At 43.8% G+C, this 22561-nt stretch overlaps 1 protein-coding gene across 5 annotated transcripts in view; it reads left to right on the top strand.

Moving 5' to 3' along the window:
* The window catches only part of Gabbr1 (gamma-aminobutyric acid type B receptor subunit 1), a 29991-nt gene extending 15316 nt beyond the window's left edge, over positions 1–14675 (top strand). For 4 of the 5 annotated variants that reach the window (XM_027922094.2, XM_027922095.2, XM_027922097.2 and 1 more), the window contains 12 exons: positions 1497–1739; positions 2364–2427; positions 4379–4456; positions 5742–5892; positions 6382–6514; positions 7820–7936; positions 8028–8135; positions 8293–8386; positions 9105–9232; positions 10003–10131; positions 10357–10500; positions 11182–12634. In XM_027922094.2, coding sequence (XP_027777895.2) covers positions 1497–1739; positions 2364–2427; positions 4379–4456; positions 5742–5892; positions 6382–6514; positions 7820–7936; positions 8028–8135; positions 8293–8386; positions 9105–9232; positions 10003–10131; positions 10357–10500; positions 11182–11355 — 1563 coding nt within the window. In that variant the 3' untranslated portion in view covers positions 11356–12634. Of the gene's footprint in view, positions 1–1496; positions 1740–2363; positions 2428–4378; positions 4457–5741; positions 5893–6381; positions 6515–7819; positions 7937–8027; positions 8136–8292; positions 8387–9104; positions 9233–10002; positions 10132–10356; positions 10501–11181; positions 12635–14350 lie in introns of those variants that run through there. The other variant, XM_027922096.2, reaches the window with a different exon arrangement.
* Positions 14676–22561: the final 7886 nt, after the last annotated feature.

Here is a 22561-nt window from a genome sequence, read left to right on the forward strand (position 1 = left end):
TTCTAAGGTTTCAATCTCATATAGTGGGCAGTGTTGAAGTGTGAGGAAAAATTGAGCTTAGAGAGTTTCTGTATACATCTACATGTGCAAAGCCTCCCACATTAGCAGCAGACCCCACCAGAATGGTACATTTGTTACAGTTGATTAACCTGGCACATTGTAGTAATCCGAAGTCCATAGTTTACAGAAGTGTTCGTTCTTGGTGGTGTATATTCTGTGGGTTTGAAAAAAATGTATAATGGCATGCTTCTATCCTTATAGTATCATGCACAGTTATTTTCACTATCCTAATTTAATGTACATTTATTGTTTGTACATTATGGTGCTAAGAAAAAGAAATAAAACTTGGTTTCTGTTCTCAGAAATAGTAGAGCCTGAGCCCATGTGTGTCTTCAAATCTCAGGCTGTTTCAAGAAAGTTGAATAGAAAAAAAAAAAATGTGGTCATGTCATGGAGAACATTTGTTTATTCTTTATTCATCTATTCCTTCCTTCCTTCTGTTAATACATTCCAAATTCAAATAGTCATTTGTGTAGTGCTGCTGTGTATTATTTGTGCCTTGCAAGCAAGTCGTTGCTGAGCCTTTGCTTGTGTCTTTTTGGGAGGTGAGGAAAGGAAGATGAGATTTTCTCCATTATACAGAAGGTAGTTTCAAGTTAACCATCTGTGGTTATTAAACCAAAGGGGGTTAAAATCAAGTATGCAAAGTCAGGTCTCTTGACCTGTTGTGTAAGAGTTAAAGGAACTATCATTCTTTTCAGCTTTCTTGGAAAATATTGAGTGTTGAGAAGTGGTGTGAGTAGGATTGAATGATGGACTTCAGAAGTGTAAAGGGCAGGACTGGGGATGTGGCTTAGTGGCAGAGGGTGTCTAGCATGCATGAGGCCCTTGGTTCGATCTTCAGCACCACATACACACAGAGTGTGAAGGATATTTCTGCAGTTCTCAGTTTTTTGGAAAATCTCTAAAAGGCAACTAGAATGGCAAGAAGTTAACACACTGAAGAGAAATCTTCCGGGTTGACAAGCAGAGTGACAAAGGCTGTGGGTGTTGCCTTTTCTAGGAACTTTCAGTGTTGGAGGAGCTGTTAGATCCTGGGTCAGCTCTACTGAGAGTCTGAAGGATGAGAGGACATCAGTGTCACAACTCTTCATTGCAATATCTGTGTTTTTTCCTTTACTCTATGTCTACTTTTTCTCCTTTGCCACTCATTACCAGAGTGTTTATTCATCAGACTTCTCTGTTTGTAGTTCTGAGCTAGCAGCTGTACACACTAAGACCATTGGGCTCAGCTAATCTCTGCTCTAGTCTAGTTGCTTCAAACCTAAGACAGACACATGGGCATAGTTAGAGATTTTGAATGTACATATGCTTCATCTGACAACATGAACACAAACCATCCGCTCAAGTCGAAGTGTTTGAGCCAAAATTGGATGGTCCCCTCCCCCTGCACCCACACACATTCCAATCCTTTTCTCTTGTTCTTCTCTCCCCAGACATCCCAGGAGTTTGTGGAGAAACTAACCAAGCGACTCAAAAGACACCCTGAAGAGACAGGTGGCTTCCAGGAAGCACCGCTGGCCTATGATGCCATCTGGGCCTTGGCATTGGCCCTGAACAAGACATCTGGAGGAGGTGGCCGTTCGGGTGTGCGCCTGGAGGACTTCAACTACAACAACCAAACCATTACCGACCAAATTTACCGGGCAATGAACTCCTCGTCCTTTGAGGGTGTCTCTGTGAGTTACAGCCCCTTTCATGCTCCCCTGTCCTCGCATCGACAGACACCCCCTCAGAGGCTCCTTTAGAAGCATGCATTCCCCATCTTTCTCAGTTACTTCTCTGCAGAAGTTAGTCTTAGAGGAGGGGAGTGGGGATCCCCAAACCAGAAAATCCCACAAAAGACTACAAAAGAATAAAACTGTATATTTTTCGACCCTTCCTCTCATTTCTTTCAGACAAGTCCAGGTATTTATGAGTCAGATGAGAACTGTAGGATTTTGAAAGAAGAAACAACCCAAAAGTTTATCTCCTTATGCCTTTTAAAGTGAGAAAATAAATGCCCAATGGGATTTGGTGACTTGCTCAGGCCACACAGCTGGAAGCCAGGTCTCCTGGTGTTCTGTCTGGGGATTTTTCCCATTCAAATCTCACGGGTGAAGCTTCTTCTCAAAAGAATAATATTCCTAAAATCTAGGGTATGGGCATCTGGGGTATGTCCTATATGCAGGCAAATGCCATAAATAGTATTCATTCAGAAGCTCAATTACATCAAAAACAGAAGGAGTCAGAAAGTCCCTGATGTTCTCTTTTCACTCCTGCTTTTATCCCCTTTGCTTCCTCCACATGTTTCTCCCCCTCAGGGCCATGTGGTGTTTGATGCCAGTGGCTCCCGAATGGCATGGACACTTATCGAGCAGCTACAGGGTGAGCATGGGGGTGGAGGTGCAGGGTGGTGGTGGCGGAGGCTGGGACTGGGCCAGGTCCCTACTTGGAAGAACACTCAAGACATCACGAGATTGCCTGGTGCCTCGTCTCTTGCCTTTCTCTTTCAACTGTGTTCATCAAGCTTTTAAATAATATTAATAAAAAGCTTAGGTAGGGCTGGGCACAGTGGTACATGCCTGTAATCCCAGCAGCTCAGGAGGCTGAGGCAGGAGAATCACGAGTTCAAAGCCAGCCTCAGCAAAGCAAGACGTTAAGCAACTTAGTGAGACCCTATCTCTAAATAAAATATAAAATAGATCTGGGAATGTGGCTCAATGGCCAAGTACCCCTGAGTTCAATTCTTGGTTCCCCATCCTGACTTAAATAGAGTTGGGTTTCTTGCTGAGTTGTGTTCTTTAAGGGCATGTAAATTAAAAGCAGCGTTTCTCTATTCTTTCAGTCTCAGAAGTTTGCCTTCTAATAGGTGTGGTGGTGTACCCCTGTAATCCTAGCTATTCTGGAGGCTGAGGCAGGAGGATTGCAAGTTTGAGGCCTGCCTAGGCAACTTAGCAAGACTCTTTGTCTCAAAGTAAAATTTTTTTGAAAGGCTGGGAATATAAGTCAGTTGTAGAGCCTAGCATGCTTGAGGCCCTGGGTTTAATCCTCAGTACATGAAGAAAAAAAGAAAACAAAATTTCCCTTCTGAGGCCTGTAGGAGCTGTCAGTGCCTCCTCAAAGATGCAAGGAAAGCTGAATCTAGGAAACCTGCTAGTTTTTTAAAGGGAATGCATTGAATTTTCTTGCTATGTAACATTCCTAATTTTCTGTAGTTTGACCTTTCTGGATTGAATTTTCTTATAACTTAGCATACTTAAATATTTGCAGAACTTTGGTGAGTTAATTTTTCAGTTCCTTCTCACTTGCAGCCTTTTATGGGATGGACAAGAGAGCTATTTCTTGGCCTTCTGTGAAAAGTTTCTTTCTTCCTTCCTCCCGAACTCCCACATTCTCTCAGCTTTTCTTTGTATCCAAGACAAGAGGGAATGGATTCATTGGTGAAAGCCGTGTGAATTGGCTTTCGAAAGAAAAGTTATGTTAACTGGGACAGTTTTAGAACAGAAATCTTAGGAGTGACCGAATTTCACATAGTGGCTCTTTAAGAGGCAGATGTAACTTATCCAAGGAATTAGAACCCAAGCCAACGGGAGAGAAATTTCTAAAATTAAAATGAAAGCCACTGGGAAAATAGATTCTGTGATTCTGTCCATCATGAGAGAATAAACGGAAATATGTTTAAAGCTTTCCAAGCCAGAATCAGAGTGAGAGACATCTTGCTGAGAGAGCTGTGAGGCAGTGGAATAGGTGGCAGACATACTGTGGCGCCTTCCTCAATGAAGAGTTTTAAACATATAAGATGTTAATTCAAGTGCCTTAGGAATCACTTTTTTTTTTTCCTTTTCTGTACTGGGTTTTATACCCAGGTGCACTCCACTATTGAGCTACATCCCAACCCATTTTATTTTATATTTTGATATAGAGCCTTGCTTAGTTACCCAGCTGGCCTCAGCCTCCTAAGTTGTGGGGACTATAGGCATGCACCACTGCACCCAGCTACCACCTTATATTGCTTTTTTTTTTTTTTTTTAGTTGTAGATGGACACAATGTTTTTATTTTTATTTATTTATTTATTTATTTTTATGTGGTGCTAAGGATTGAACCCAGGGCCTCATATGTGTGAGGCAAGCGCTCTACCGCTGAGCTACAACCCCAGCTCCTATACTGCTTGTAAGTGAGATTGTTTCAAGCAACTTCTGTGTCCTTCCAGGTGTCCTTTAGTTGCTTAGATAAAGATAGTGTCACATGCAGTCAAGAAAAGCAGCTTTAGGAGTGTGGTAAGTTGGCAATACCCAGCATGGCTTTTTACCTATCAATGGCCACTCCTCTTGTTAGGTGGGAGCTACAAAAAGATTGGCTACTATGACAGCACCAAGGATGATCTTTCCTGGTCCAAAACAGATAAGTGGATTGGTAAGTGCTCTCCTATATATTTTCTTTTAATCCCTCTGAATAATTGAGGAGAATGGTCATGCATTTGAATGAGGGTGGGGTGGTAGGTTCCATAGGGTTGAAATGTGGCAGGGAAAGGGGCCACAGGCAGGGATTAAGAGAGAGCAAATATAACCTCCAAGAGGGGAGAGGAGATTGGTGTATTTGGAGAGGGACTAGGAGGTGGGTAGTACTATTTTTAATAGCACACTGCTGGGGAAACTGGGGATTAGAGGCAGGGGGCGGGCAGGGGGTGGGAAATGGAAACTCCATTTGGTTTCCAGATGTCCTGGTGCCTTGATATATCTGAACCAGCTACTTTAAGCCTAGAGCTGTCTCATTGTCTCTGTCAGGAAAACATTACTTAAACTATAGAAGAGGACACAAAACCTCAGATCATTGTCATCTGCTACAATGTACTTTTAAAAAAGGGGAAAGTGAGCAATTATTGATAGTGTACTTAGTGGGCTAAATGATAAGAAATTGAAAGATCCTGGAGGTGGGCAAAAGGAAGGACCTACTGCTAAAAGAAAGGGGGTTAGTACCTGTTGAAGGTAGCAGCTGCTACCTGGCCCTGCCCAACAAAACCTACTTGTTCCCAGCACTGCTAGAGTTCATTTTTTTTTTTTTTTTCTTTTAATAAAATTTGAATTTAGGACAGTGTTCTGTACTGCCATAAATGCTGCATGGCCTAAATTAGTTTTTTTTTTTTTAATTAAGCAAATTGCAATTAGCTTTTTTGGTGAACTCTGACAAATTTGAACTTCCCCTTAATAATAACTGAAAAACACTTTAGGGAATATCATTCTGCCAGGGTTAAGATTTCAGACTAGTTTCTTTTTGTTTGTTTTGCCTAAGGTTAGAAGGCCACATTAGATATTTGAGGCCCTTTTAGCTTTCTCACTGAGTAATTGTCTTTTGCAGCTTTTGATTTGGTGATAAGAGACCTCATAAGTTTATTTCTCAGCTAGCTAGCCCCTTCTTTCCTCTCCCATTTTCCTTTGCTGTTTGCTGCAAGAAAAACAGAGAAGCAGGAAGAACAAATCATAACAAAACAAGACTCTACAACTTTGGTGAAATGCCCCAGCATTCACTATATCTTTCTCATTTATTTCGGTTGCTCCCCAAGGGCCCCAGTGTCTGTGAGCATTCATTCTGCCAGTCACACCTGTGCAGAGTATGAGGGCCTTAAGTCCTCTGCCGGCATCCTTGTCCTTCACCCCTTTCCATTATCTCCTCTTTACCCTTTTCCTCCCTGTGCATGCAGGAGGGTCCCCTCCAGCTGACCAGACCCTGGTCATCAAGACATTCCGCTTCCTGTCACAGAAACTCTTTATCTCCGTCTCCGTTCTCTCCAGCCTGGGCATTGTCCTTGCTGTGGTCTGTCTGTCCTTTAACATCTATAACTCCCATGTCCGGTAAGTTTCTCTTTTCCCATGATCCTTGTCCTGTCTGCCTCTCCAAGGTAGCGATCATGCTCCTTAGAGGGAGTGACACTAAAACCTGAGTTTATTATTCCTAAAACCATCTGTTATAGAAGGTTCCATTTGGACTTACTGAGATTGCAAGAGGGGGATCCAGGTATAACCCCCACCCTTGATCCAAAGCAGCCAACTGGAAGAAAGGAAACAAAACAAACCCCTCTGGGGCTAGGTAACACAATGTTGGGCTCTAGAGCAATAGATTGTATTTCTGAGAGGGCCTGTGCTAGGGGAGCCCTCTACAGCTCCATCTTCAGCCCCATGAGCCAGCTCATTGTCTCTCAAGACTGCCACCTTTCTTTTAGTAGTCCTACAGCCCTGGAGTTGAGGTCATGCTATTGCATGACATTTGGAGGGCTGAGCTTCCTTGGAGAAGAGGGGTAATTCTGCTCTCTTCCTCTCCCACCCTCTCCGCCTCTGCCCTAGTTATATCCAGAACTCCCAGCCCAACCTGAACAATCTGACTGCCGTGGGCTGCTCACTGGCGTTAGCTGCTGTCTTTCCCCTTGGTCTGGATGGTTACCACATCGGAAGAAACCAGTTCCCTTTTGTCTGTCAGGTGAGGAGGGCATATACCTTGCAGAATGTGGTTTCCCACCCCTCTCAGGAGCACCTTCCACCATGTATACTTCCCTGCCTTTCCTTCTTCTTATCTTTCCCTGACTCTTGTCCCTGTTGCTTCCTCCTATCATCACCCCTCTGGTCTCTGTCTGGCTCTGTCCCTTCTCTCTGGGCCTCTAGACCTTTTCCATTCTGCAGTTCACTTGCTAGTACCAGGAGGAGGGAGGTACTGAGGACCAAGGAAGGGGGTCTGCACAAAGAAGAATTGTGGCTCGTCTGTGGTGTGGGGGCTGAGTACCAGAACTGTGGGCTTCCTGTGGGAGCCTTTGTTGGGGTTTAGAAAAATGAAGGCAGAGTCTAAGTTGTCAGCTAAGAGAGCTGGTGGGGGAAGGGGTGCCATCACACAGGAAGGAGGGCCTCTGGGACTTTAAGTATATGAAAGATTCTGAGGCTGTGGGAAAAGGCTGGCTTCAACAATGATATTTGAGTGGTTCTCTATTATGCTGCAGGAAACACCCACGCTTCCCCCTGATTCTGCCTATCCGTACTCTTGCTTTCCTCTGCTCCCTTTCCTGAACTGATCACGTACTATGCACATGGCATCTGCACTCACATGTATGCAGTTCATCAGGAATTATCTGTTCCCAGTAGAATCAGAGTGCAGCCAGAAAGGGAGATAACTAGCTGCAGTGCAGTAGGAGAGGTACAGGAATTGGGATCTGCAGAATGTGCTGTGGGAGCAAAGAAGGGAAGCAGCTTACAGTCAGAGTAGCTGGGTGGGCTTCATGAAGGTGGTGGCCTTTGTGTATTGAAGCCTGCATGAGATTTCCCTGCTGGAGAAATAAAGGAAGGTTATTGCAGGAACAGAGAATGTCATGTGACCAGCAAAGATATAAAAGAGAGTAGATAGGAGAGCACTAGTAGGTCATTGTGGCTAGAGCATGCAGTAGGTGAGGGCCTGGGAGATGAGTCTGGACAGGTGGATGGGATCATGTTGTGAAGGGTTCTTGTCACATCTGAAGGTGTTTAGGCTGTCACCTGTAGGCATTGGGGAATAATCAAGTAATTTTAGTAAAATTGCTCTGGTTGTGGAGAAGTTATAAGATGGATGAGAGGGATGGTAGGAAGTAGGGAGACCTGCCCTGTGCTCTTTTCCCCACACACCTCATTACTTGGTGACTGCGTCCTGCCTGCTTTGTCATCTGCTCACTGCCCACACTCCCTCCTACAGCCCTGAACATCCTCACCAAAGCCCTACCTCCTATCCTGCCCCCTTCTGTCTGAGCCCTCTCTCCCTTTCTAGGCCCGCCTCTGGCTCCTAGGCCTGGGTTTTAGTCTGGGCTATGGCTCCATGTTCACCAAGATTTGGTGGGTCCATACAGTCTTCACAAAGAAGGAGGAAAAGAAGGAGTGGAGGAAGGTGAGCTGCTTCTCAGTCTCCAGCCTTTGCTCCTTGGCTCTAGGGGCTTAGAGAATTTCTCCTGACCTGCCTTCTCTGAATGTTTGCTCAGACTCTGGAGCCCTGGAAGCTGTATGCCACAGTGGGCCTGCTGGTGGGCATGGATATCCTTACTCTTGCCATCTGGCAGATCGTGGACCCCTTGCACCGGACCATTGAGGTACCACTTGAGAGGAGGTATTGGGGTCAGGAGGCTGAGCCCCTGTCTGTCAGTGTCCCCAAGGTTGTGTGTATTCTTGAGGGACAAAGCTACACATGGAGAGTGTAGGGGAGGAGGGCAACCATCCATCTTCCTTGTGGTCCCTTTTCTCCCCTAGACTTTTGCCAAGGAGGAACCGAAGGAAGACATTGACGTCTCTATTCTGCCCCAGCTGGAGCACTGCAGCTCCAAGAAGATGAATACATGGCTTGGTGTGTGAATGTGGAGGAGAGGAGGGCAAATTGCAGCAGAAGCAGGAGGAATGGGCAAGGACATTAGGTTTGAAAGGAAAAGTGTCTTTGGGAGAAGAGACAGAGAGCTTGTCAACCAATTTTACTGTTCTTCTCTTTGTTATTGTGCTAATCTTTTTTGAGAATAGTGGAGAGTTGGTCTTTGCTATGAAGAGCTTAGGATACAAAGCAGGGATTAAGAAGAACTTCTGTTCTTTATCAGTGGAGATAACCCCATCCCCTGGCTTGACCCCCATCTGTATTTGGTCACCTTCTTCAAGTAAGACCAGGATTGTGAGGTCATGCATGGATTTAGGCTCCCTTTGGCCTTATTAACATTTCTTTGATCTGTAACCACACTTGGTAAATATGCCCTTAGCCTGGAAAGCCATCTTCCCCCCTGGAGAGAAAGGGGTGAGACGTTATATATGGCCTAATCTGGCCCATTTCCTGCTGGCCAATCAGGCTTTTGCCTGACTGACAGATATTGATGAGCACCATTTTCTGGTGTGAAATGTGTCCATTCATCACAGGGAGTGCTTGCTAGGTCAGAGGAGCTAGACTGGAGAGGAGATCTCCCTTTCCATTGAGAGGCTCCAAGAAGGAGCATTAGTGAGTGATGGGCAAAGAGAGAGGACAAAGATTGAGTGAGTAGCATGAAGGTCCTTGATGCCCAGGTGACCCTTTCCTGCTATCCTAGGTATTTTCTATGGTTACAAGGGGTTGCTGCTGCTGCTGGGAATCTTTTTGGCTTATGAAACCAAGAGCGTGTCCACTGAGAAGATCAACGATCACAGGGCTGTTGGCATGGCCATCTACAATGTGGCGGTAAGCTCCCTGGATACCTGGCATTGATCCTGTATGATGATCATGGATGGCAACTGAGATGTGGTGGCCTAGGGAGAATCAGGCACCATTTCTGGTATCACTGTGTGGAGGTGTTGAAAAGTTTGCTTATGTCTGATTTACAAAGCTAAGTATAGATATTATATCATTAATTTTTTTGCATCTACCCAGTGAAATAGATATATAGGTGAGGAAACAAGCAGAGATGTTAAATTGCTTGTCTGTGTTTCGTGGGATGAAATCTGAGTACACTATTCCTCCCAGGAGTCCCCAGGGGCTGACTGAATGGGTGCAGAGAGATCCTGGGAGTTTCTGCTTGGGGAGAGGGGTTAACCTAGAGTTGAGGACTTGTTTGGCGCAGTTTATTTGGCATTTTTAAAATTTTAACTTTAATTTTCTTTTTTTCTTTTTTGGATCTGGGGATTTAACCCAGGGGTGCTTTTTACCATGGAGCCACATCCCCAACCCTTTTTCTTTATTTTTTTTAATTTTGAGACAGTGTCTTGCTGAGTTGCTGAGACTGGCCTTAAACATGTAATTCTCCTGCCTCAGTCTCTGGAGTTGCTAGGATTACAGGCATGCACCACTGTGCTTTGGCATTTTTGTTAATCTAGAGTTGAGAATGATTCTGGATTTATGGAAAATTCACCAGGATCTCATCCTCATAGGATCCTTCCTGAGGGAAGAAGACTCTAGTAGATCACATCTGAGCCTGCAGATCTGAGTCTCTTTAAATATGTTCTGATCCTCAGGTCCTGTGCCTCATCACTGCCCCCGTCACCATGATTCTGTCCAGCCAACAGGATGCAGCCTTTGCCTTCGCTTCTCTTGCCATCGTGTTCTCTTCCTATATTACTCTGGTTGTGCTCTTTGTGCCCAAGGTGATTTTCTGACTCTTCTCCTCCCTCTCTAGTCCCATGCCCCTTATATCCTTTCTTCCCAGGACTCTGTTCCCTGCCCTTCCCTGCACCCTCCTCCCACTCCTTCCCTTGTATTGGGTCTAGCTTGTTCCTCTTTTGTTCATTCCTTCCTACTCCTACCCACCACCCTCTGATCACTGACACAGCCCCTGCTCCGCCATCCCATGCCCAAACATTTGCCCTCAGATGCGCAGGCTTATCACCCGAGGGGAATGGCAGTCTGAGGCACAGGACACCATGAAGACAGGGTCATCTACCAACAACAATGAGGAGGAGAAGTCCCGCTTATTGGAGAAGGAAAACCGTGAACTGGAAAAGATCATTGCTGAGGTATGTGGATGATGGCCAGGGTCCAGAAGGACTTTAACTTAGGTCTGGTTGTCTGAAGTAGAGCCTGATATGTAGGTTCAAGTGTTCATGCTTTATGGAGGGAGGGTCTCAGAAACCCTGCAAGGGAATGAGTGAGTGGAGCAGGAAAGGGAAGGGAACAGGATTGAGCAATAGTCTGTCTTAGCTAAAATCTAGTGTTTATCTGATCAGGTGGAGTGGGAGCTGCATTGTTGACTTGACACTTCTGAGGCAAGGGGTGGCTGTCAGCGGGAAGCAGCTGTGAACCATTAGCAGCCAATACTCACAGCTGGGTGTTAAATGTGCCCATAGCAAAGGAGGTCTGGGCAGGTGTCCACAGTGTCCACTGTGCCCCAAGCTGCAGTTAGGGGTTAGTTCAGTGCCAAAGAGGGAGATATTCCAACTGGGTTTACATAAATATCCATGTGTTTTATTAGAGCCTCTGTGTACTGACTCTTCTCTTTTCCATTTTCTCCTTTTGTTTTAATCTCATTTTCCTGATCTCTTTTCTTTTGTTGGTGCTCCTGTTATGTTCTTTTTTTGATTCCACATTTTAATTTTTTTCTTTCAATTTATTCTATCCCCCACCCACTCTTCACTTTCCCTTCCCCTGCTTCACGACCTCCCCTTTTCCTGCTCTCCCAATTGTGTTTCTTCCTCCAGAAAGAGGAGCGAGTCTCTGAACTGCGCCATCAGCTCCAGTCTCGGCAGCAGCTCCGCTCCCGGCGCCATCCCCCAACACCCCCAGATCCCTCTGGGGGCCTACCTAGGGGACCCCCAGAGCCCCCTGACCGTCTTAGCTGTGATGGGAGTCGAGTCCATTTGCTTTACAAGTGAAGGGGTATCAGGGAGGACAGGCCAGTAGGGGAGGGAAAGGAAGAGGGGAGAGGGTGGGGGACTGGGTAGGAAGCAGGGGACCCCTATCCTCAGTTGGAAAGAACATGCTGTCAGTTCCATCTCTTGTAAATTCATGTCCCTCTGTGAGTCCTGGGGTTATTTGAGTCTTCAAATACTCTGGGAAATAGATCTTTTTATCTTATTCATTGATATAATTTTATATCACTATTTTATAATTTAGTTTGTGCCTCACTTGAAGCTACTCAGTCATGACTCTTCAGCAGCCTCACTACATCTTTGTCTTCCATGACAGCCCTGTGTCCAGTTACCACGGCAACCCTGCAGCTCCTATCCTGTTTGTGCTATGCTCTCTCTGCTTCTGTCAGCAGGGGTCTCTCCCCACTAGTGCTCTTTCCACCCCAGCAGGGGCTTCTCCATCATAATTCCCTTCCTCTCAATCCTACTTGCCCTTCCACATGTTCCCATGTTTTCCTTTTAAATTTTGCTTCTTTTGGGGATTCATTCTTTTCCCCCAGAGCTTGAATGCTATTTGCCTCTACTCTATGTGTGCTCATTCTTATGCATCTGCTCTTCTCTTGCTTGTGCCACTGGTGCTCCTGTGCACGTGTGCTTGACCCATGTGCTTTGTCATGCTGCAGTCACAGCTATGTGTCCTCCTCTTGTGGTCATGGGTTTGCCTCAAGTGGGTCTGGGTAGGATGTTCCATTTGTCTAGCATGCTAAACTTTGTCTTTCTACTTGCACACATTCATGTTTATCTATATTTTCCCTGTGTACCTACCCTCAATGTACCCTTATACCTTCCCTTTGCACCTTAAGACCACAGTATTCTTCCAGCAGAGCCATATGTAACCTCCCTGCACATTATTATGCACTTTCCTCCAATCCGTGTTTGCTAGGGCCATCCTCACTGTCTGCTTGTCATGTTCAGTTTCCACTCATACTTCCCCCTCCCTCCTTGGTATTCACTCCTGCACCACCCTCAAATCTGCACACACAATCATCCTCTCAAGGATGATTTTTTGCTCCCTTTAATTTTTTTTTATTTTTTTGTGGAAGCTAAAAAAAAAAAAAAAAAAATGGGGGCAGGTTTGGGGAACTGTTTCCAGTGAATAGATGAAGAGAATTCCGACCATGGAAGGTACCTCTGACTGTTGGATGGACAGATGGACCTATGGGGCGGGAGGTGGCGCCCCTTTCACACTGTGGTGTCTCTCCGGGAAGGATCTTCCTGAATCTCAATAAACCAGTGAACAGTGTGACTCAGCACCTCACCCTCTGTACTGTGAACAGAGCCGGCTCCCATCCAAGGACGGAGGCTCAGAGAGCTCCAAGTTAATGAAAAGGCTTTGAAGCAAAGGGGTGGAAAGAGGTGTTTTATTGATCCACTAAGGACTTAGCAGGGCAAAGTAGGACATGATTAAGGATGAGATTAGTGAAAGATGACATTATTGGTTAAAAGTGTGGGCTCTGGAATCAGACTGCTAGGGTATCAGATCCCACTATATGTTAAAAAAAAAAAAATCCTTTATCTTTATTCTTCATGCCCTCATTTGTGAAGATAGAATAGTAACTACAGCCATATATTTTTTCATATGGTGGATGCAAGGACTAGGTTAATTATGCATTCAGGCCCATGCTATATGTTGGGTAAATGCTAACCTCTGTCACTACTGTTTCATGGATTCCCTGACAGTGTGGGTATGTATTGGGAGCCTGGAGCAGGTGGCTGAACAGATGTGAGCACTCTTCCTTCCCAGGAAGTTAGAACAAAAGAATGATGACTGCTCAAAGGTTTTGGATGATTTGGCCTGAGTGCTTCCAACCTTATACATCTTTGTTTAAGGAAGTCTGAGCATCTTGGGAAGAATTTGCAATCAAAATGAAAAAAAAAAAATTTTAAATGGCCAAGGGAGAAAAAAAAATTGCCTGGAACTTTATAAGTCTTTGTGTCCTTTTGGAGATAACTTTTCCTTTTCACTTGGGCATTGATTTTCATCTCACTTTTTTGCACAAGAGCTGTAAGGGTGATTGGACCCTGTCATTTCGTTGTCCTGTTTATGGGTAGTTTAAATCTTAGGTCAGTATTTGAAAAACCTTTCACTGTGATTATCCACCTCAGATCAGTTGGAGTTAATTTGAGTTTCCTTTCTTCCCACAGTGGAATATTCTCGAGGAAAGGGGAAGAAGTCTATGGGGTAGAGAAACCTGCAGTGTGAAAATGAACAGTTGGCTTTAGAAACAGCAGCAGGAGCTATGTATCAGGCCTGGGTAGAACCTAAAAGATCCAAATTACCACTTCAAACTTGCATTGCACTTAGATGGGGTGTAAATTATAAATAAAGGGTCAGTTGTTCTTCTGTGGCTTAGGGTGAACCAGATACTCTTTGCTAGCAGGAGGGCAGAAACAAAGCCAAATAGTAGAACTGGCAGAGGTGCCTGATGCAAAAGGTGTGAGGGGATGAGTTGCTGGGCAGTGAGGCCACTGCTTTGTAGTTCAGGCATTAGTTGCTTCCCTCATTCTTGTCTTGAGGCAGGCTCTGCATCGCCTGCACTGCTTCAGGGTAGGACTCCCCCTTTGGCATCAGGTCTCTTTCTGACTTGAAAACATCCCAGACTCCTGATTGCATGCCAGGACTTGGTATTCTCTGCTCTCCTCTGTGTTGGTCTCTTGCCTCCCTGCCCTAGTTCCTGTTGTGTATAGAGAGCATTTCTTTCTTTCTTTCTTGTATTGGGGATTGAACCCAGGGGCACTTAACCACAGAGCCATATCTCCAGCCTATTTTTAAATTTTTATTTTGAGACAGGGTCTCACTAAGTTATTGAGACGGGCTTTAACTTGAGATCCTCCTGCCTCTGCCTCTGCCTCCTGAGCCCCTGGGGCCGTAGGCATGCATTACTATGCCTCACTAGGGAGCATTTCATGAACACTTTGCTCTTGTGTGATTTTCATTGTCTTTTCCATCCATCAACAGGTGTTGATTGGGCAAGATGCTGTGGTGGGTGCATTTTTAGGCACTGAAGCAGAGAAGTGAACAAGATGGTTTGCATGGGACACATGTTCCCAAGATGGGATGATGACCAGTGAAGATGAACAAATAAAAAACTGAGATAGTGTAAGAGACCAACCAGGAACACTGGGCATCTCTGTCATTAGCTCTAGTGCTCAGGACAACCCTGGCGGGAGGGGGTTGTTATGCTCAATAGATGGCAAGGAGACTGTGGCCTGGGAAAGAAAGAATCCTGTGCAGTGTCATACAGCTAATAAGAAAAAAAAAAAAAATCAGTGTTTAAACTGTGCATTATTATCAATTGCTGTGTAACCTATTACCCAAAGTCACTTAAACAACAAAAAATTTCTGGGTCAGAAATTGAGACAGGCTACTTACTCCACAGTGGCTAGAAGGTTTGAAGACTGGGAACTGGAGTCATGTGAAAGTTCCTTCAATGTGGAAAGGTGGGTTTTGGCTCAGCAGAGAATTGGACTGGGGCTGTGGGCTGGAACCTTTACACGTGGCTTTCTGTGTGGCCTGGGGATTCTTCATGATGTGGTGACTGAATTCTAAAGGTGAGTGTCAGCGAGAGAGATACAGAAAAGAGAATGAGAGAGTATGTATTATCTTTTTTCCTGTTGAAGCTTTGGAAATGACTAGCAGGGCTTCTGCCCTATTGGTCTGCATAGTTATAAGCCTGTGTCAGATTCACGGGGTGGAAATACAGAATTTATCACACCATAAACACCACACATGGAGTGGGATAAATATATTGTTGCAGCCTCCTTTAAGAAAATAATCCATGGGTCTAACCTGCTTACTCCAAAGCCAGTGTTCTTTACGGCTCATTCCACTACTTGTCTCCTCCGAAGTTGACCACCCCGGTCTGTTTATTTGCTGGCATTCAGTCTTTTATGAGGCCCCCTATTCCTTGTGGAAATTTCAGGGCCAGCTGTTGTCACATACCTGGCCTTTCTGTCTACAGTGTTGAAGATGGCCCTGTCAACTATGGATCCTCCCATGGTCCTTATTAGTTTTAGGCCATCCTAGACAGCCAAACTGTTTTTTCTTCTTGGGATTTTTGAGCAGAGAATTCTGTTTTTTGTTTTTTGTTTTTTTGCTTTTTCATGGTCCATTAACTTAAGGGCAATCAACATGGGCTTCATATCACATGATAGCTGGACTTCTAATAGGTGATATTCAAAATACTTAAAACAATATGGAATCCACTTATATGCTCCTTGGAGCAAGACATGTACCACCACATTCTGATATTACCAATTTTTGACCGCAAAGGCTGGATCCTTTTTACCTCTTAGAATTATGGAACCACAGTAATGATTCATGGCAGATGATACCTAGCATCCTGGCAGCTGCGGTGGAACACAGGTGAAAGCCTATATGGGGACACTTCTAGGGACTGTGGGTACAGCAACATGAGGAACATTTATGCATCATGCATGTGCATCTTGAGGTGTGTGTGTCAAAGGGTATTGGAGAGGGAAAAAATCTTTTTCCTATGCCTATCTACCCATCTTAGGTCCCCAGCTGAGACCCTGTAAATTAGATTGGTAAAAGACATTAACAAGAGAAAGCTGGGCATGGTGGTGCAACTCTGAAGGCTAAGGAAGGAGGATCACAAATTCGAAAACAGCCTCAGCAACTTAGTGAGGCCCTAAGCAACTTAGCAAGACCCTGTCTCAAAAAGGGTTGGGGATGTGGCTCAGTGCTAGAATACACCTGGGTTCAATTCCTAGTGCCAAAATCCAAAATAGAAGTTTACTAACATGCTTTGTATGTGTCCAAATGGCATTACCATTTTTTTTTTCTTTTTTTGGTACTAAAGATTGAATCCTAGGACACTTTACCACTGAGCTATGTTACCAGCTCTTTAAAAAAATTTTAAATTTTGAAATACGGTCTCCCTGTGTTGCTCAGGGGCTCACTAATTGCTGATGCTGTTCTTATGATCTTCCATTGGGATTATAGACATGTACCACTACACTCTGTGGTATTACCAATTTTTGACCCCAAAGGCTGGATCCTTTTTACCTCTTAGAATTATTGAACCAATATAAAGCCTAAGCTCCAATTGAGCAGTGGAGGAGACTTGATTATTGGCCAGGAATAGGAAAAGTGGGAGATGAACTTGCAAAGCAACTTCTTACCTGTTGGGGGTTGGGAGATTATAGATATAGGGCAAAAGAAATGAAGGAGAAGGAGGTGACATCTTCTGGGGATGGGTGGAGATTTTCTGAGAATTCAAGCACAGTTATCAGTTGTCATGGTGCTGGGGGGAGGGTTGTCATTTAGCAAGCAGATGAGGTTATAATAAAGTTAGAGATCATTTGATGCTCTCCCTAGCATGTTGTCTGATAGCCTACCTGAAGAGGGACTTCTGGCCTTCAGACATCTTGTCCTCAAATATTAGGGTGGGGTAAAATTCAGCCAGGTCACCTAGGCAGTACAAGCTGGGTAACATGGGACTACCACTAGTACCAAAGTGGTGGTAACAATCTGGGCTTTATACTGTCTTAGGCTATGCAAAGCAGAAGGGGGTTGGGGCTTCTGGGTAGAAAGCTCTGTTAGTGAAGCTTGTTATGCAGATTTGAGCTAGTGCTTTCTCCATAGATAAAATTATACCTTTACAAATGTAAATTTCCTTTACCAAAGGAAAAATCTCTTCCCTGTTTTGAGAGCATTCTCTCTGGCCCTTTGGTTCTCCTGACCTTTAGCTCAATCCATATGCTAAAGAGGCATATTTTGAAGCAGCTATTCTGGTACTCTTCTAGGTGGGGAGGGGTGTGATATTCTGCATTGAAGAAATTGGGAAGGCTGCTTTCATGCTGGGTCCTTGTGGGATACTACAGGAGCTGGACCCTGTCAGTGGGCTAGTGACCTGACTTGAACCTCAGCTAAAACCCCAAGGTTCTGGAATAAAGTTCCTTTTTTAAACACAAGTATTATATTAGGTGGATAGTTAAGTACATGCTTTCTGGCATCCTAAATCCTGCAGGCTTGAAACATTTGAGGGGATCCATCCCCCGCTTTTTTAGTTGAATCCAATCGAGTAACTTCTGTACATTTCTAAAATACTTTCCTACTTAATCTTTTGTCTCCCTGGCATAACTCCTTATACTTACCCTCCCCCACTTAGTTTGCAGTGTTGGGATGGAGTCCAGATCCTTCTATCACTGAGCCACATCCCCAGTCCTCCTTAATTTATTGAGATAGGGTTTCACCAAGTTGCCCAGGCTGGCTTTGAACTTGGGATCCTCTTGCCTCAGCCTCCTAAATAGCTGGGGCTTTCTTGAAACAAGTAGTGCAACGGCTTCTCAACCCCAGATTCCTGTGATTAGGCTGGAAAGATTTCAGGCCTGTTGCTCAGAGTTACAGGCATGAGTCTTGTTAGAAGGAATCCTGCCCTTTGATTTTATTGGGAGCTGGGGAAGTTTACAGAGCCCTGCCCAAGTCCACTTTTAGACTTTTTTTTTTTTTGACAGTATGTGAACTGCATGGACTACCTCTAAGAGAGAGGTATTATGCTCAGAGTTGGAATTTTTAAGGAAATTGAGTCCCCTGTTTTTGTCTCAATTTCCTGTCCTCTTAATGGGGTTGTTATCAAGTTCCCCTCTTTTTGACTCAGTGTCCTTAATCAGTTTTTTATCTTTTGAATAACTCCCATCAAGCTTTCTTTGTGAGGGTTGATGTTTTGGCTATGGGGAGGTTGGGGTTTGTGACTTAGTATTGGTGATAAAAAAGTTTCTGGATACTTGGTTACAAGAGATAATATTTTCTTTATTAAGGCTGGGTGAGGTTTTAACATATCAAGCTTCCATTTTCCAGGTACTTATCTGTCAGATGTGCCTCCCTGTGGCTTTCAGTTACCCTTCATTATCTTTTCCCTGCTTATCTATTTAAATGACTGAGTAGCTTCCACCTGTGTTACAGGATACCATGCCACCAAGCTGAGTCAGCCATGGCAGCCCTCTCTCACCTCAGTTCTTGCAATCATGCCAGAAAACTTTCAGACATCGCTCAGAGTAGCAGGCATGAGTTTACTGCTGAATAGGGAAAGGGAAAAGGGGATACTCTCAAAGGCGAGACTGGGTCACAGAGAAGACAGGGATGGTGTGCCTCTCCTGCCCTCCAATTTTTATTGGGGTCTCAGGGAAGTTTCCAGAGAGTTCTGCTCTGGTCTACTTCCTAACTTTTGACTGATGGCAGGGTGACTTCAGACTTTCAAGTTTCCACTATGCATGACAACTCTAGATCACTTTGGCCCATGATAACTGGTTCTAATTGGAACCTGTTCTTACAGGTTTTATGGTTTGGGGGAATTCTCATCTCCCTGAATTCTGGAATCCGGTCTGCATAAAGGTCACAAAAGTCTCCCCCTTTAGGGTAACTTGTGTTCTTGGAATTTCAGGCCTACATTCCTCCTGCAAATAACTGGTTGTTTTCTGAGGAATGTAACATATCCTGTTGACTTAAGCCAGGCAGAGCTGTATGTAAATTGCTTGTTAAAAATTGGGTGGGGGAAGGGAGGAGTCCGGGGTAGGAAAGTTGGTGGAATGAGATGGTCATCTTTTACCCTAAGTACATGTTTAAAGACACGAACTGTTTGAATCTACTTTGTGTACAACCGGAGACATGAAAAATTGTGCTCTACATGTGTAATATGAATTGAACTGCATTCTGCTGTCATATAACAAATTAAGGTAAATAAATAATTTAAAAAAACTTTGGGGAGGGGTTAGCACAGAGGGCCCAGTGTATAGGGCCTGTACACTTCCCCATCTCTCTCTGGTACTGAGGATCAAAGCTAGTGCCTCAGGAATGCTAGGTAAGCACTCTACCACTGAGCCATCCCCAGCCCACACCTCCCCATCTTAATGGGTAACATGTATAAGCCCTGCCTTTACTCCTTTCTATACAGTAAGCAGCAAATATTTCAAATTAATTTAGTTACCCACCATGATTCAAACTTCTATGAAGACTTCTCTGACCAACCACACCTCCTTTCCAAGCACTCACACCGTATGCATTTTTTTTTTTTTAGTTAAACACACAGTATCTTTATTAATTTTCATGTGGTGCTAAGGATCGAACCCAGTTAAAGCCCCAGCCTTCATATGCTTTTATTGTACATTCCTTTAACCTTTTATCTGCTCCCAACTCAGTTGTGTTACTGCTACCTGTGCTGGAGATATGTCTTTGACTGTCCCTACTGTTTAGGGTTGTGATTAAATAAACTTAAATGGGTTTTTTTCTTCTAGAGTATCAAATGTATAACTTTTCACATGGATACTGGATGAATTTAGAATAAGAATTGTTAGTCCTAATGTCTGAGTTAAAGCATTTATTTAATGAAGCAGGTTTCATTAAAACGGATTCCTATAAACTGCTTCACTTAATTCTCTGTTGTATTTCCCCTAGAGTCCATCTAGAAACAATTGAGCTTCTGGGTTTAGGGAGCTGATAAACAGAAGGAAAAAGTAGAGGTCTCTAGGTGCCAGTGAGAGAAGATGGAGCAGGTCTTGAGAAACAGTATTACATAAGAGCCTTGAAAAGTAGAATTAACATTAGTGTTGCTTATGGGGCTGAGATTAGAATTATTAAACATAAAATGAGGACCTTACTTTAAGATTAATAATTAGGCTGAGGAGAAAATAAGATTAACACATGAATGGCTAGGATGAAGATTAGGATTAGAATAGAGTTAATGCTGCTGTTCTGGACTGATAACAGGGTAAATGTTGGATCAAGGCCATTTTATGTAGGGACTAGAAATGAAACAAGAATTTTCATTTTTCTTTGTTGGCATGTACTCAAGGAGAATTTGCCCAGCCTGGACAACAGGAAGACCTTGACACAAATAAAACTAAAAAAACTGGTGATGGAGTGTAGTGCAATGGTAGAGTTCTTGCCTAGCACGCCTGAGGCCCTTTGATCCCCAGCACTCCCCCCCACCCCCCAAAAAAACCCCAAGTGTGTGTGTTTGTGTGTACATGTTTACTTATTTTGTGTGTGTGTGTGTGTGTGTGAGATACTGGGGTTGAACCCAGGCACACTCTACCTTGGATCTACATCCTCAGCCCTTTTTTATTTTGAGACAAGGTCTCTGTTGACCAGGCTGACCTTGAACTGGCGATCCTTCTGCCTCAGCCTCCTGATTTTTGGGAATTACAGGTGTTCATCACCATGTCCAGCTTAGAAATAGAATTTGGTATTGCCATCAGTTCCATGGAAAAGCTAGGTGGAGGAATCTGTAGGATTAGGACTCCACAACTATTTACACATTCTCTGGAGGGTAAGATTCATTCATTCGCTCACTCACTTATCCATAGAATCAGGTGCCAATTTTCTGCAAATTTTTCTCTGCTTTATGGGAGCCTGAAATCTCGTGGAAGAACAGGAGTACAGAGGAAGGCAGGAGCACAGAGTTGTAAAAATACTTACAAGGGTTTTCTTGTTTTTTGTTGCCATGGGATGATGATTTGAAGCATTTGAAAAACTATTCCAACTGATCATGGTGGCACACACATGTAATTCCAGCAACTTTGGAGACTGAGGCAGAAGATCAAAAGTTCAAGGTCAGCCTGAGCAACTTTGTGAAACCCGGTCTCAAAATATAACAAGGGCTGGTAAAGTGGGTTCCATTGCTAGTACTAAAAACAAACAAAACCCAAAAAGCTACAACGTATTCTGAGATTCAAAACGGAGTGACCATGGTACATGTGTTGCTAGATTGGGATGATGCTCTTAAGTTTGTTGAGGAATTGAGGTGTCTCACCTGGGCTGGGAGGGCAATAATTGTACCCACAGGCAGAGCTAAGAACGTGGAATCTGGTCAGTTCTCCTGGTTCCAAATACTGTGTCTTAGTTTCTGCTTCTGAAAAAGGATGTATTATTTGCTTCATATTGTTATTACATGGGTTAAATGCATAAATGTGTGGAAATTACATTAAATAGTGTCTGGAATCTCATAATCGGTATATAAACAGTTCCTGTCTGAGCAGAGCACAGTGTGTGCTGATGTTCATGAAGTTTGAGGTCATGAGCCAGGGATGGCACATGCAATTTCACATTTGGCCAATAGATGGCACCAGAATCCTCAATGTACAAATTATCCTGCCTCCCTAAACATGAAGACTTTTCCCTGAGCTTGTTGTTGGCATTGTAAAGAAGAAATACCAGGACTGAAGTTAAGGTTTCTTCCCAAGGCTCTGTGCTGGCTTCAAGCCTAAGGATACTAGGGTATCTGATTATGGGTGTGAAAACAACTGTGTATTTGAGAATTGCCTGACTGGATGTCAGGGGTCCTGGAATTTATTTAGTTCTCATACTGTGTTGTTGGGTGAGTTTCTGAACTTACAAGCTGCCCATCTCTCTTACTAATATTTGGAGGACAAATCAGAATAAGAATATAAACCAGACATATATAAGTAAGTGGAAAAAAAGAGAAGCAAAGAAAATAGGGTAGGAACTAGAGATGGAGAAATAGTGATAATATGACAAGGGAGGGGAATTAGAAATGGAAATGATAACATTAGGAACATGATTGTGAGAGCAAATCATTGAAAATAAAATAGAGAAAAAGAAAATATTAAATTTGATTCATGATAAATGTTTTATATAGATACTTATCTCCCTATTTGTATTCTTTCTCTTGTATGAGTGTGTATGCACATACACACACACATACACACACACAAAATCATCTATTGCTGTGAAAAGATGGGTGTGAAGAAGACAGAGGGCTGCAAAACTCAATCTTCCTGATGAAATCATGTCAAATTTTAATTATTTAAAGATGTTGATGGACTTTTATTCCTTTATTTATATACAGTTCTGAGACTAGAACCCAGTGCCTTACACATGCTAGTCAAGTGCTCTACCGCTGAGCCACAACCCCAACCCCCCAGCTTTTTTGTGGTGCTGGGGATTGAATCCAGGGCCTTGTGCATGCAAGCACTCTACCAACTGAGCTATATCCCCAGCCCCTTTTCTTTCAATTTTTAAAAAAATATTTATACTTATTTATTTTTGTTTTCGGCGGACACAACATCTTTGTTTGTATGTGGTACGGAGGATTGAACCTGGGCTGCACACATGCCAGGCGAGCGCGCTACCACTTGAGCTACATCCCCAGCCCCTTTTCTTTCAGTTTTAAAGCAGATTGATCAGCAC

This window comes from Marmota flaviventris, chromosome 6 (genome assembly GCF_047511675.1).
Source record: "Marmota flaviventris isolate mMarFla1 chromosome 6, mMarFla1.hap1, whole genome shotgun sequence".
NCBI lineage: Eukaryota > Metazoa > Chordata > Mammalia > Rodentia > Sciuridae > Marmota > Marmota flaviventris.